This window comes from Salminus brasiliensis, chromosome 15, assembly GCF_030463535.1.
Source record: "Salminus brasiliensis chromosome 15, fSalBra1.hap2, whole genome shotgun sequence".
NCBI classification, from domain to species: Eukaryota; Metazoa; Chordata; class Actinopteri; order Characiformes; family Bryconidae; genus Salminus; species Salminus brasiliensis.
Window position 1 is genome coordinate 34,437,443 of NC_132892.1, and position 14,437 is coordinate 34,451,879.

The following is a 14,437-nucleotide window of genomic DNA, read 5'->3' on the forward strand; positions in this document are numbered from 1 at the left end:
GCTATTACATATGGAACTGAAGCCTACTGTCAGCATTACTGCAGGATTAAAATCATGGAGAGACAAATATGACTACCATAAGTAAGGTGTTTAAGGTGTTTATGACCTAATTAATAACCAGTACTTAACATATTTTAAATCACAGATGTGCAATATGTCCATTTTTTTCTGAAATACAAATTGTATATTTTAAAGTGGCTCAGCAGCCTAATACACTACCACTATGACCCGGGTGTCTGTTTTATTATTATTATTATTATTATTATTAGTAGTAGTAGTAGTAGTAGTATGTTAATTCACTGAAGTAAATCACATAACCTTGGCCATTCTCCACCACACATTCTCCCTTAAAGCTGTTGAGTAGGAAAGAAAGCCATAACTCTGTTTTGAATGAATGAGTTCACTTTGTGTTTTAAAGAAATGACCCTACTTCCTTCACTCCATTACACTAAGCAGCTGAAGACCCAAAACTGTTCAAAAGTTCTTATTTTCAATAAAATAATGCACGCTTAAATACTTTAAAACACTATTCTTGTTTGTATTTAGTAATTCAGTCATGTTTACCATGCTTTACAGACATTTTGTTGATGTTTCAGGTCAGTTCAGGTTCAGTTCAGGGGGAGGTTCTTCTGGGAGGAGGAGTTTGGCATGCAGTTTCAGATATGAGATAAGAAGATAGACTCAACTGGCTGCACACTGCACTGTGCACTGCAGACAAGACTAAAGGGAAATCCTGAACTACCGGGGCTCTCAGAAGAGGCCAAGATATTCTACAAGGTAAACAATAAGTAATGTTTTACATTTAAAAATAATTTGAAATATTGTGGATTAGTATTTCTGTGGATTAACAGTAACTCTTGGAACACATTTACTCATTGATTTTACTGTAAATTGGTAACTTGGTTTAAACTAAGACTATAGCTGAGTTAGTTAATAGTTAGGAGATCAAACACCAAGCTTACACATAGACACTGAATAGTAATCATGGTTTACATGGTTTTTAATTTGGTTAAAATGATGATTTATCAATACTTTGAAAACCTATAATCAGAACAATGTGTTTATAATATTGCAAAACTACTTTAGTAGTCATACTTTTACAGTAGGTCTTTGACTAAGAGTTGTAAGAAACATTACAGTATGAAGTTGTACAAGAAATTTTAATGTGAAATCAGTAAATTAGTAAGTATGTTATTATCTGTGTTCATAGTGTTACATGAGGATATAGGCCTGAGAAAGTACTGGGTTTTAGAGGCTTACAAGAACAGTTAAACCACAACTTTTAATACTGAAACAGGAAATGCACAGTTTTAGATCTCAGAACAGGAAAGAAACAGGAAAGAGAAAAGATCATTAGTGAGATGATTTGTCATTGTCATGCAGAAACCTTTGGTTTTCTTGTTTTACTTTTTTGGCAGGATGTGAATCTGGCAGTTATTTTTATTTTAGACCAATAATAATGCTACAAAATGACTTAAAATATTAAATATAGAAATATAAAACATAATATATAAAAAAATACAGTTAAATTACATGGATTTACATTGAATGATAAATATTTTTTTTCTTCCCTGTAAAGTTCACATTTGGGAGATATTTGAAAGTTTTTGGGTTATATGAAAAACATATCCTTGACCTAAGTTGTTAAGTTCACAGTTATATCAAAGTATTTACATGGTAGGGAACAGGACCTTGTACCTCTGTAGTTGCTTATGATCTTAGATAATCTCATGGGAACAAACCGGAATGGCCATCACACATTTTAAAACCAAAAGCCACAGCACACTACATGTTTCCCACATTATGCAAACCTGCTTACCACTGATTCTGATTTCTTGCAATGTTTACTGAAATGGTTAATGGAACTGAAATTTATTATAAAAGTTCAGTTGGCATTTTTAGCCTATCGCAAATAGCCACTCACTTCATGTATATTAGCTTAGCTTAAAAAACTGAGCATTGTCTTATTCTATTTTTCATAATTTGAGTGAAAACGTTTTACCGAAGTTGAACATTTCTTTAAATTCTTACAGAACTAATTATGCATTCATTGCAAAGTTGGGCCTTTGTTCATTTGCATGGAAGTTCATAATAGGTAACCATTAAATTGGCCATCCCACTGGCACAAAGTGTTGGTAGACTGTAATTGTGACGCTTTTAATAGCGTATCACAAACTGTCTGAAATATTAAATTCAAGAGGCAACAACAAAATTACACATAATTCTTAAAATTGCTAATACAATTTAACATCCGTAGCATAAATGAATAAATACACATATTTTGTTTCCCACATTATGCAAACCTGCTTACCACTGATTCTGATTTCTTTTAATGTTTACTGATATGGATAATGGAACTGACATTTATTATAAAGGTTTTTTTGTTTTGTTCAGTAAAGCCTGAATCAGACATTTCTCGAGTCAAGTGTCCTTCTGAATTATCATCTTGCCATGATAAGACATGGCTCGGGAAGACTGCTGTTATTTATTTTATTCTGTGTTTTAACCCACTTGTTGACTTGCAGGGAACCTCTCAGTGACCTTGTCTGAAAAGGAGAACCTCCTAGAGGCCAATGTGTTATCTTAACTTAGCAGACGTTTCAAGTGTAGGAAACAGGAAACATGCTGAATATAAGGATGACCAAATATGGCAGTTTCATTAATGTACTTCAACTTAAAGTACTGTGTAATTCACAAGACAGGTCAACTGAGACCACTCACTGTGACCTTCGTCAGTACATAATTACATTTCTTTGAAAATGTGAAAATCTAAATGGCAGTAATACATACATGTTGTTACCACCCTGTTATGCAAATGATTACATTTACATCTGATATATGTGGGTTCTAGATAGTGGCATCTTTATTGCTTTATGTGAGTTTATTGATATCATAAGAGTGTAATTAATACTAATACATATTCCAAAGTGAGTGTCCATTCGGTTAGTTTTTCAGTGTTTGTTGCTTAAAGGGCTAAACTATCTCCGTCCAGCTGCATACTGGGCAATGGACAGTTCAGGTGCTGTATATTTTTCTCATCACTAATTACAGACTAAAGAGCACTAAATAACATAAATAATAGTGTGGTAACATTGTTTATTCTGTATTATTTCAAATAATAATAATGCAATTATTTTTACACAACAGACAAAGTAATGTACTAACTTTTTTTATTAAACAAAAATACCTTAATTAATCATTTATTTGTGTTTATAAAATAAAGTGCTCTCTTAAAAATAAAACCTTGGACAAAGAAGTGCATTGAACATTTGGAGTGCATTCAGGACTAATGGGCTCATAAGCACATGATGAACAACAGGAGGTTGGTTGTTTTATGGGCCACAGCTTAGTCATGTTGAACAGTTTCAGGTTACAGATGGTAGAACATCATCAAACATAAGAACTAGTTCAATTAAGTGTTTATGTGTGCTATAAATAAAAACATTCTCTTGATTGCTTTAGCCATTCTGATAAAAATTAGCTTTAATCAGAGTCAGATAGTTAAAGGTGGTTTATTGAACCACCAGTTAACACTGAAAGTTTTACTAATGACAACAATACACAATAAACCAAATATGAATTCATTAATGATTTAATTAATCATTTAAAAAATCATTTTTTGAAAAACCAAAAAACATTATTGTTATGACTGTACATTTGAAAGAGTACATTTCCAATGTGAAATGAAAGAATTTAAAATAATATGGTTTTGTTTGGTTTATCTATTAATTTAGGTTCCACTGACCCATTTTTAATGGAACAGGTAAACCATGGCAAAACATCACTCGAATACTTTGCATGACATTTGAAGTAGTAAGCTGAAAATTGAAAGGATTAATGTATAGAGAGGCTAAAAGCTGGACCACTATGGACAAGCTATTGTTGAGAAGAGAGAGAAAGAAAGACATTTTCACTTCCTAAAATTCTACTAATGGAAACATTGCAAAATAGTGCAAATAAGGATCACAATTGCAAAACTATATCTGTGGTTGTCTAACTGCATTTATAATACATAAAATATTCATAATACATTACAATGAACACATTACATAATACATTTCCCTATTATGGGTCCCTATTACGAGGTTTAGACCTCAGCGACACGTAGAGCTACGTAGCATAACATAGCAAACTACAAAATATTAAATTCAAGTGGCAACAACAAAATTACACATAATTCTCAAACTTGCTAATACAGTATAACATCCATAACATTAATGAATACATACACATATTTTATGTTATATATTCAATTAATTTGTCCAAGTTTGAGAAATGTTTATTTATCTAAAGTTCACATCCTGATTGTTTGAAACAGCTTGAGGATCTAGGTTCTTGACAGGATATGACGTTTCAGTGACAATGTGTAATTTTGAATTTCAGCTCATCAGCATGGTGGATTCACTGTCCATTCTTCTGGATACTCTGGACGACTTGGAAGAAAAGAACCTGAAAAGATTCAGGCTGTATCTCACCCAAGGAAAGCTGGATGGCTTCAAGCCCATTCCAAAAGCACACCTGGAAAGCAACGATCCAACAGATATTGCGAGTAAACTAATAGACTTTTATGGCACAGAAGAGTCGGTGAAGATTACTTTGTGTATTTTGAGGAAAATTAATCAAAATGAGCTTGCAGAGAGACTTACAAATCAGGTTCAGAGAGACAGAAAGGCAGAGCAAGATCTACATGATCAAGCTTCAGAGAACCCTGGGGGAACCACATGTCCAAACAAAACAGGAGACCAACCAAAGCTCAAGAACCTGTGAGTTATGATCAATTATAACTTTTTTGTAAGATCTACTTACTGTCCACTTTATTGACAACCTCCACATTTTAGATCCAGAAATGGATTTGCACAGTTTGGGTGGTGGACGTTCTCTCAGCCTAGAAAGAAACTTCTAGCGAAGAAGAAAAGACTACAAGGCACTCCTGACTGAAGTTCAAATCCAACGTTACTGTGCTAAAATTTAAACTGCAAAACCTTAACCAACGCCCTAACCTACACCTTAACCTACACCTTAATCTACTCCTTAATCTAACCTTGATGTACACCTTAACCTAACCATAACCGAACCTTAACCTACACCTTAATCTACACCTAAACGTAATCAGAACCCAACCTTAACCTATACCTAATCTACACCTTAACCTAACCTTGATGTACACCTTAACCTAACCATAATCTAACCTTAACCCACACCTTAATCTATACCTTAAACTAACCTTAACCTACACCTTAATCTACATCTAAACGTAATCTGAACCCAACCTTCACCTACACCTTAATCTAACCTTGATGTACACCTTAACCTAACCATAATCTAACCTTAACCCACACCTTAATCTATAACTTAAACTAACCATAACCTAACCTTAACCTACAACGTAATCTACACCTTAATCTACACCTGAGCAAGGCCCTTTACCCTCTCTGCTCCCCGGGCGCTGAAGTTGGCTGCCCACCGCTCTGGGTGTGTGTGTACTCACTGCCCCTAGTTCACTAGAGTGTGTGTGTGTTCACTACCACAGATGGGTTAAATGCGGAGGACACATTTCACTGTACAGTGACAAATATATGCACCTTTACCTTTAACCTAAACCTAATCTTAACCTACACCCTAATCTACACCTAAACCTAATCTTAACCCTTATTCTAATCTTATCCACACTCAAATGATGAATCCTTACTGTCCAGTAATTTTGGTCCAGTAATTTCCTCAATTTTCCTCAACATAATCTCAGCAGTGCTCAGCAGTGCTACCACTGAACGGGCAAATAAATGACCAATTAGGTGATATTTTTGGATTAAAACAATAAACCTATATGCTTACATATTTGAGATTATGTTGTTGTCATCAGTGTGCTCAGAATAGACCACCCACCCAACAATATCTGAACAACAACAATCTTATGCTGAGAAACTGACCAATGATGTGGTAGAGGAGGGCTAGTAAACTGTGCCCCATTACAGTTGACCTTTAAGCTATTTGGACTTCATAAAGTTTATAAAAGTTCATATGTATAATTCCCATATTTTTGTTACAGGAGGAGCTTGAAAACATCAACGATTAAGAATACCAAGGGATCAGGTCAGGATGCATTAGGTCATCACTTTGCATTTAAACAGATTTTTTTAATACAATGCATTAGCTTTTCAACAAATAACTGCAACATGCTTTATTCCAAAAAAAAAAAAAAACTAAACAGGGGAAGATCTCCTGCAGACTGCACTGACGAAACACAAACTGCGGCTCAAGAAGAAGTTTAAATTCATATTCGAGGGCATCAACGTACGGGAAAACAAAATTCTCTTAAACCGAATATACACCAAAGTCCAGATCTCAGAAGGAGAGAACAAAGGAGTGAATAAGGAGCATGAAGTCTGGCAGATTGAAAAAGCACAGCAGTGCTCCCAAAACTCCCATTTTACCCTAATCAACTGCAACGACATCTTCAGGCCTCTGCAAACCTGGATCACTGAGGACGACGAAGACGAAGAAGAAGAAATCCGGACCGTACTGACAAAGGGCATAGCTGGCATCGGCAAAACAGTCTCTGTGCAGAAGTTCATCTTGGACTGGGCTGAGGGCAAAGCCAATCAGCATGTGGACTTTGTGTTTGTGCTTCCGCTAAGAGAACTGAATTTGATCATGAATGTTCAGTGTAGTCTTCAAGAACTTTTGGTTGATCTCAATCCTGAACTTGCTGGACTAGGCGCAGAGGTGTATGATATGTGCAATGTTATGTTCATATTCGATGGCCTTGATGAGAGCAGGCTTCAAATGAATTGCTTCTCCAGTCAGAGAGTTTACACTGTAAGCATGAAATCCACAGTGGATGTGATCATGGCGAGCCTCATCAAAGGAGAGCTTCTTTCTTCAGCTCTTGTTTGGATAACTTCTCGTCCGGCTGCGGTAAATCAGATTCCTTCGAAATACGTTGACCGTTTAACAGAAGTTCAAGGGTTCAACGACCAGCAGAAGGAAGAGTACTTCAGAAAGAAAATAACAGATGAGTCCGCAGTCAGCAGAATTATCTCCCACATAAAGACAACAAGGAGCTTGCACATCATGTGCCACATCCCAGTCTTCTGTTGGATTTCTGCCACTGTCCTTAAAGAAATCCTTGCTCAGAGCCAAGGCCGAGACATTCCCAAGACTCTGACGGAAATGTACCTAAACTTTCTGCTCATTCAGACAAACATGAAAAATGAGAAGTACGATGGTCGAGAAGAAACCGACTCCAAGAGACTTCTGGAGTCCAACCGGGAAGTGATTCTGAAACTGGCTGAACTGGCTTTCAGACAGCTGATGAGGGGAAACATCATGTTCTACGAAGAAGACATGAGTGACTGTGGAATCAACATGGACAGTACCTCTGTTTACTCCGGGATGTGCACTGAGATTTTCAAGGAGGAATCAGTCCTTTATAAAACCAAGGTCTTCTGCTTCGTCCACCTCAGTGTTCAGGAGTTTTTGGCAGCTCTCTATGTGTTTCACTGCTTTGTGAGCAAAACTCTACACGTCCTTGAAGCTCCAGTTGACAACCTACCTAAAGATGCGCCCTTGCATACGCTGTTGAAGAAAGCAGTAGATGAAGCCCTGAAGAGCAAAAATGGACATCTTGACCTGTTCCTTCGTTTTCTTTTGGGTATCTCATTGGATTCCAACCAGAAGCTCCTACAAGGCCTCCTGAACAACACCGAGAGCAGCTCAGACAGCATTGAGAAAACAATACAGTATATTAGAGAAAACATAAGCCCGGAGATAGACAGAGACAGGATGCCAAAGGACGAGATTGAGTTCGACAATGAGTACCCTTCTCCTGATCGGTCCATCAACCTTTTCCTCTGCTTGCTGGAGATGGACGATCATTCTCTCTACAGGGAAATTCAAGAGTACCTCAAGTCTGAGAGACGGTCAGAGAAAGAGCTCTCTCCTGCACATTGCTCAGCAATAGCATATATGCTTCAGATATCCGAGAACATTGTGGATGAGTTGGATCTGCAAGCCTATAACACTACAAATGAGGGCCTAAGACGACTGATGCCTGCTGTCAGAAACTGCAGAAGAGCGAAGTAGGTTTGACTTTAAACGATAGTTTCCACATCACCAACATGAAACTTGTCTATTCAAATTTCACAACATTTGAAAGAAATTCCCTGACTCTTTCTTCTTTGTAGGCTTGCTGGATGTGAGCTGAAGAAAATGTGTTGTGAATTTGTTGCCTCAGCTCTCCAGGTAGAAAACTCCCCTCTGAGAGAACTGGATTTGAGTGATAATTATGAGATTGAGGAGGGGGTAAAGCTGATTTCAGATGGGCTGAGCAGTGCACACTGTAAACTGGAGGTATTGAGGTGTGTGGATGTACCGTCAATTTCTAATCAACAATGAATTTTACTGTCTTATCTCATAAAAGCTGAGCGTCTCAGCTTTGGGCTGAACTGCACTGGTATTCCCATTGTGTCATACCCGTTCATATAGGATCCTGACCTAGCTCAAACTAACACTTTTAAAATATAAGGGATGTCATAGAAGAACCTCTTTGGGTTCTATGCAGAACCATGTTTATAATAGAAGCAAGTGTGCAGAACCCTCACTTTATATAACATTTATTTAATAAGGTTTTTTTTTGCAATTGAGATTTAAGAGTTTATTATCAAATGCACAGCAGAATCCTTATTTTACCAACATAATAATTTACCAACATAATCTTAATCATAATATACTAAAGTAAAGCTAAGCAAAAGAAAAGCACTAATTAAAGAAAGCTAAAGAAAGTCACACACCTCTGTAAATATAAATATAGCACATCTCATTAGAATCAATATATAACCTGTTATTATACAATGTATTATTATTCATTATTATTATTATTATGGTTATTATTTTAACATTAAAAACTTGATCAACAGACATGATCAATTGATTCCAGTGAAACAGTAGGCAAGTTTGAGTTTCTTCGGGTTTTCAGTGTTATTGTATCTTCCTAATTATGTCTATGATGTGATACTGATGAAACTATTTTTATCATGCTTTAGGTTGGTAAGATGCCACTTCACCAAGGAGAGCTGTGAAATGTTGACCTCTGCACTTTCGATCTCGCCACACCTGAGAGAGCTAGACCTGAGTAACAATGACCTGCAGGACACAGGAGTGAAGCGGCTTTCTGCTGGACTGAAAAGTGCAAATAGTAAATTGATGATAATGAGGTAAGCGTCATTAAGTACATTCATCCTTAGATTTAACAAATATATCAGCCATAGGACTTTTTTTTTCTTACTGTATTTTCAGTGTATTGATGAAATTCTCAGGTTGGTTGTTCAGAGAATTTCTTCTTCTGGCAATTTGACATTTAGTGATGCAATCTGCAATTTTTTTTTCTGCAATTATCTAAGATCATTAATTAAAATAAAAAATTAAATTAAATTATGGCAAGTATGTTTCGTAACATCAATACAAGAAATCCAGCTTGTGAAAGTCAATAGAATACACAGTCACCAATTTAAAAGGCCTAAACTCTTTTTTTGTCAATTTCCTGCTATGTACTGTTTGTTAATTGGTCAAATAGGCCGTGTCCAAGTATGTAAAACATTGGCCTAACTAGAACTCCAATCTAACTACGAGATGTCATGTAGTCTTTGCAAGCAGACAGCGCTCTAAACTGATAAATGTGGTGTTAAATCTGATTTTATTATTTTATACAGGCTAAACCAGTGTAATCTCTCTGAAGGCAGCTGTGAAACTTTAGCATCAGTTCTCAGCTCTGGTTCCTCAGTGCTGAAGGAGCTGGACCTGAGTAACAATGATCTGCTGGATTCAGGAGTGGAGCTGCTCTCTGCTGGAATAATGAACGAACACTGCAGACTGGAGATACTGAGGTAATTAACTCACTGTGCTTATCGAACCGTAGAAGGAGTTTTATCCAGCTGCCAAAGAGCCAAATCAAACTGATGTTAAACCTTCAAGGTTAAACTGATGACTTATGAAAACAGCAGATGGATTTACTAAATCATGAGCTCTAAACTGGTCCATAGAGACTTTTGAAAATTCTTTAATATACATGGAGTTCACCCTTCTAACTTGCAGGAGCTTTTATTACATTGGAAATCAAAACCACGGATCAAAAAGCATCTGTGTGACTTAGTGATCTGATGCAATTTATACAGTTGGAAAAAATAAAGTATTCACATAGGGGATCCAGGAACAAATTCTTAACTGTTCTTAACCAATTCTGACCTATATAGATAACATAAAATCTATTACTAACATTAAACAGTCTACTAACAGAGATGGGCCTTTTCTCCTTTTATTTTATTTATTCATTAGTTTTATTACATTTTATGTAATGTAAATGTTAAAATTATATATCTATATATAATGATCTATAACTGACATTGAATATAATATATATATAAATATATTATATAATATATTATTATTGTTTTTTTAAGAAATCTAGCTGGTACTTTTGACCTGTACGACCCCATATATATTTTACTATATAATAATACTATAATATATTATAATATATTTATATATATGGGATCTTTGGACTTGGTAATGGGAAAAGCGGATAACAATCATTAATGTAAGAAAAATTACATATCTATATATAATGATCTATAACTGACATTGAGTAGTCTAACTTTATATTATAACTTTACTATATTATAACTAACTATATATATATATATATAGTTTATATATATATATATATATATATATATATATATATATATATATATATATATATATATAGCTGGTAATTTGGACCTGTAAGACCCCATATATATTTTTTTTCTATATAATAATATAATAATGTATTATAATATATTTATATAGAGAAAAATTTGATTTAGATTAATTAATTTAATTAATTTGATTACATTGGACACAAATCTATGATTCTCTTCAGGCTTATTGACATTTTATTTTCACTGGTGAGATCAAAGTGATGTTTTCACTTTCGGTTTGTCTTGGTAAAGGTTGTCGGGCTGCCTCATCACAGAACAGGGTTGTTCTTCTCTGGCTTCAGCTCTGAGTTCAAACCCCTCCCACCTGAGGGAGCTGGATATGAGCTACAACCACCCAGGAGAATCAGGAGAGAAGCTCCTCAAAGGCAAACTGCAAGATCCATGTTACAAACTACAAATACTCAAGTAGGTAAAAAATCAATTGGTGCAGATCTCAGAAGCATTAGTTGTAGCTTCTAGTGCAACTGTGTGTTGTCAGCTTTTTGTGTGGTCCAGATCCCTCACAAAACTCACAAGTGTAAAGTAGTGGTGCTACGATTGGGCCTGGGAGCCCAAGCCCACACACTATTGTCAATGGCCCACCCAAAAAGACTAAAACATGCATTCATATTAAAAGCATTTTAAAATTATTTATTATTTATTAATTTATTTATACATTATGATTTATTATCATATTAAAAAGCGAAACCCAGGTTAACAAATACATATTGACAAATACAATACAAATACATATTATACTGCAGTCTAAACAACTTGACCCAGCCACAATTTACCATGTATAAACACAACTACACTTCTGGCATTGCTGCTGCTATTGGGATTAGATTAGATCAGATAATCTCAGATTAGATAAACCTAAAGGAAATTATTATAATAAATAAAAAGGGGGGCGCCGTCTTGGTTTAATAGTTTAATGGCTCTATGAAGATCCATGGCGCTGTTATGACTGGCTAGGTCTGGCAAGGAGGGGGTGAACACTCACAGGGATGGTTCGATGCAAGAGAATTTATTAACCAAAACAAAGGAGGGTAAACAGAAGAATAAGCAGCAAGTACAGGGCCAAAGGAAAAACCCAAAACCCAAAGGAACAAAGCAAAACACACACCTGAGGCTGGTGGGACACCGGGAGCTAGGCTAGTGTTGAGGGAATGAACGGGATGAGGAACAATAACTAAAACCAACAAGCAGTGCCTGGGGAAATATGGGGAAACTAAGGCTGCACTCTGTCAGGCGCTAGGGGAACTAAGAGACGCGGAAACGAGGGCTAAGAGATCAGCTGCAGAACCCAAATGGCAAACGTAGAACAGACCTGGTAACGAGACTCGCCCATGAACGGTAATACTAACGTGATCCTGAAGAGAGAGGAAGCCTCTCTGATGACCTTGAGGTTTCTTGGAACGTGAACGCGAACTCCAACGCACTTGGGTAGATGCGCTAGCTCCTTAAATAGCCCAGCCTCCGGTGAAACGTATTAACAAAACATGAACCAAACACTGAACAAGAACAAGAATCATGACACTGAACCGAACACACTTGACGTAAAACACTTTGAACTGAGTCCGTGAATCTAGACATGAATGCAAACATCAAAACAAAAGTCCTCAGGAGAGCCTGCTCGGAGTTGCGGCTCGGGACCGGCCCTGGGGTGGGCGCGGCGACACAGACCTGACAGGCACATCAAATAACTCTCTGATTGCATAAATGGCCTTGCCTGATTAAACATTTATCATATACAAGAAAGGATCCTTAAAGAACCTAATAAGTACAATGCAGTATCATACGTTCTCAGCGGTCAGAGCTCCGGGATATTGATTACAGGGTTGTGGGTTCGATTCCCGGGCTCGGCAAGCTGCCACTGTTGGGCCCTTGAGCATATTAACTCAATGTATTTTTTAGGTTGATAGTTAGTTGGTAGGCTTTTTTTTGAATGTTTGGATTTAGGTATCCCTGGTTAAGAACATGGTCGGTTTCTCAAGGTTCTGTTTTTTTATTTGTTTTGTTTTGATAGTGTCGACAATATTGGAGCATCAAGGATGAAGCCTGGTCTGCACAAATGTAAGCCTCCTTCCCATTTTCTTTTTTTTTATTTACCAGCATATTGATCAATATCATAATCAATGTCAATGCCCATGCATTGAACCTAGAACCATAGCTGAACTTGCCCTTCCTACTGCAGATGCATGTGAGCTTACACTGGACCCAAACACTGTGCACCCAAAACTCGCTCTATCTGAGGATAACAGGGAGGTCACAGTGGTGAAAGAGCCACTTCCATACCCCGAAAACCCAGAGAGGTTCCTGTCCTTTACGTCTGTGCTATGCAGAGAGGGTCTTTCTGGACGTTGTTATTGGGAGTCTGAATGGATCATGGATTGGAGCCATGTAGCTGTGGTGGGAGCTGCATACAAGGACATGATCAGGCAGGGGAACAGTGATGATTACTGGTTTGGGTTCAATGACAAGTCGTGGAGCCTGCAGTACGGTCGCGGCTCTTGCACAGCTAGACACTGTAAAAAGAGAACAGACGTGTTTCATTCCTCATCCTCCAAAAGACTTGGAGTGTTTCTAGACTGGCAAGCTGGAATTCTGTCTTTCTACAGTGTGGAGGCTGGCACTCACTCGCTGAGACACTTGCATACCTTCAAATCCAGGTTCAGAGGACTCATCTACGCAGGGTTTCATCTCAGTTCTGCAACCAGAATGTCTCTCTGTAGATTGTAAGAGGTGACCATGCCTCTAATTTCTAAAATGTGTAAAAGCTTTGCTTCTACAAGTGGTCTACATGTACTTGGACAAAGTTAGGAGATCCCATAAAATATTGGAACATCTGGAGAGCTGATCTTCATGTGATCAATACTGGGGGATTGAGGATTGATCTAACTATCTAACTGAATTAATAGGTCAAATTTCAACACATACTTCATTTATTCCTCCTTCAGATATGCAGAAGATCGGCTGCAGATGATCAGATAATGGTTGGAGAGGATTATTCTGGAGGAGTCTTAGTGTCTGATTTAAACCTCAGATGTTTAGTCTGGTCTGATCTTGATTGATGGTTGTTGAAGTGAGGGGTGAAGAAGATCACCATCATGGCCAGATCCAGAGAGCTCTCTGAGGCCTTCAGAAAGAAGGGTGGAGATTCAGAGGAGTCTGTAGATGGAAGGGATTTAAACAGATCTCAGAACAATTAGAGATCAGACACTTTGAGTAAAGAAGCCTCCAACAGTCCTTAAATCATCTTGAGGTTCTGTTCTGTTGGGCTGAACTTGCTAGGACATGACACTTGCTCTGAACATGTTGATCAGCTGTTCCTCCTTCCTTGTAAATGATGTAGTGGACAGTGGAACAGCTGACCAACATGACCTGATCAGGCCGTCCTAGCAAGCCAGTTTGATCTTAATGGGATGTGAGCAAGCAAACAACCCTTACCGTCAAATAATCAATCAATCAGGGTACGACTGAAGACTATAGAAACGTCTAACAGAGGGTAAACAGCATCAGGGTTTTCTAACTTTTTTTTCCTCACAATGCAGGGGTTTCTAATAAAGTGGCCAGTTAGTAGAAGCACAAAGTAGGGGTTTCTAAAAAAGTGGCCAGTTAATGGAAGCACAAGGCAGGGGTTTCTAATAAAGTGGCCAGTTAGTGAAAGCACAAAGTAGGGGTTTCTAATAAAGTGGCCA

General features: G+C 37.2%; 1 protein-coding gene across 1 annotated transcript; it reads left to right on the plus strand.

Moving 5' to 3' along the window:
* The first annotated feature begins 721 nt into the window (after positions 1 to 721).
* LOC140535666 (NACHT, LRR and PYD domains-containing protein 12-like) lies at positions 722 to 13,487 on the plus strand. The gene is made up of 10 exons (XM_072657093.1): positions 722 to 777; positions 4,384 to 4,763; positions 6,047 to 6,090; positions 6,209 to 8,078; positions 8,184 to 8,357; positions 9,042 to 9,212; positions 9,708 to 9,881; positions 10,989 to 11,162; positions 12,766 to 12,812; positions 12,934 to 13,487. The coding sequence occupies exons 2-10, from the start codon at positions 4,393 to 4,395 to the stop codon at positions 13,476 to 13,478; spliced, it is 3,570 nt and encodes a 1,189-aa protein (XP_072513194.1). The 5' UTR covers positions 722 to 777; positions 4,384 to 4,392; the 3' UTR covers positions 13,479 to 13,487.
* Positions 13,488 to 14,437: the final 950 nt, after the last annotated feature.

Bases quoted from the DNA above. Each gene is read 5' to 3' on its own strand.
- LOC140535666 (XM_072657093.1), top strand. From the start codon at position 4,393: ATGGTGGATTCACTGTCCATTCTTCTGGATACTCTGGACGACTTGGAA. The intron at 4,764-6,046 runs GTGAGTTATGAT...TTTTTGTTACAG, and splicing joins CAACCAAAGCTCAAGAACCT to GAGGAGCTTGAAAACATCAA. The intron at 9,882-10,988 runs GTAATTAACTCA...GTCTTGGTAAAG, and splicing joins TGCAGACTGGAGATACTGAG to GTTGTCGGGCTGCCTCATCA.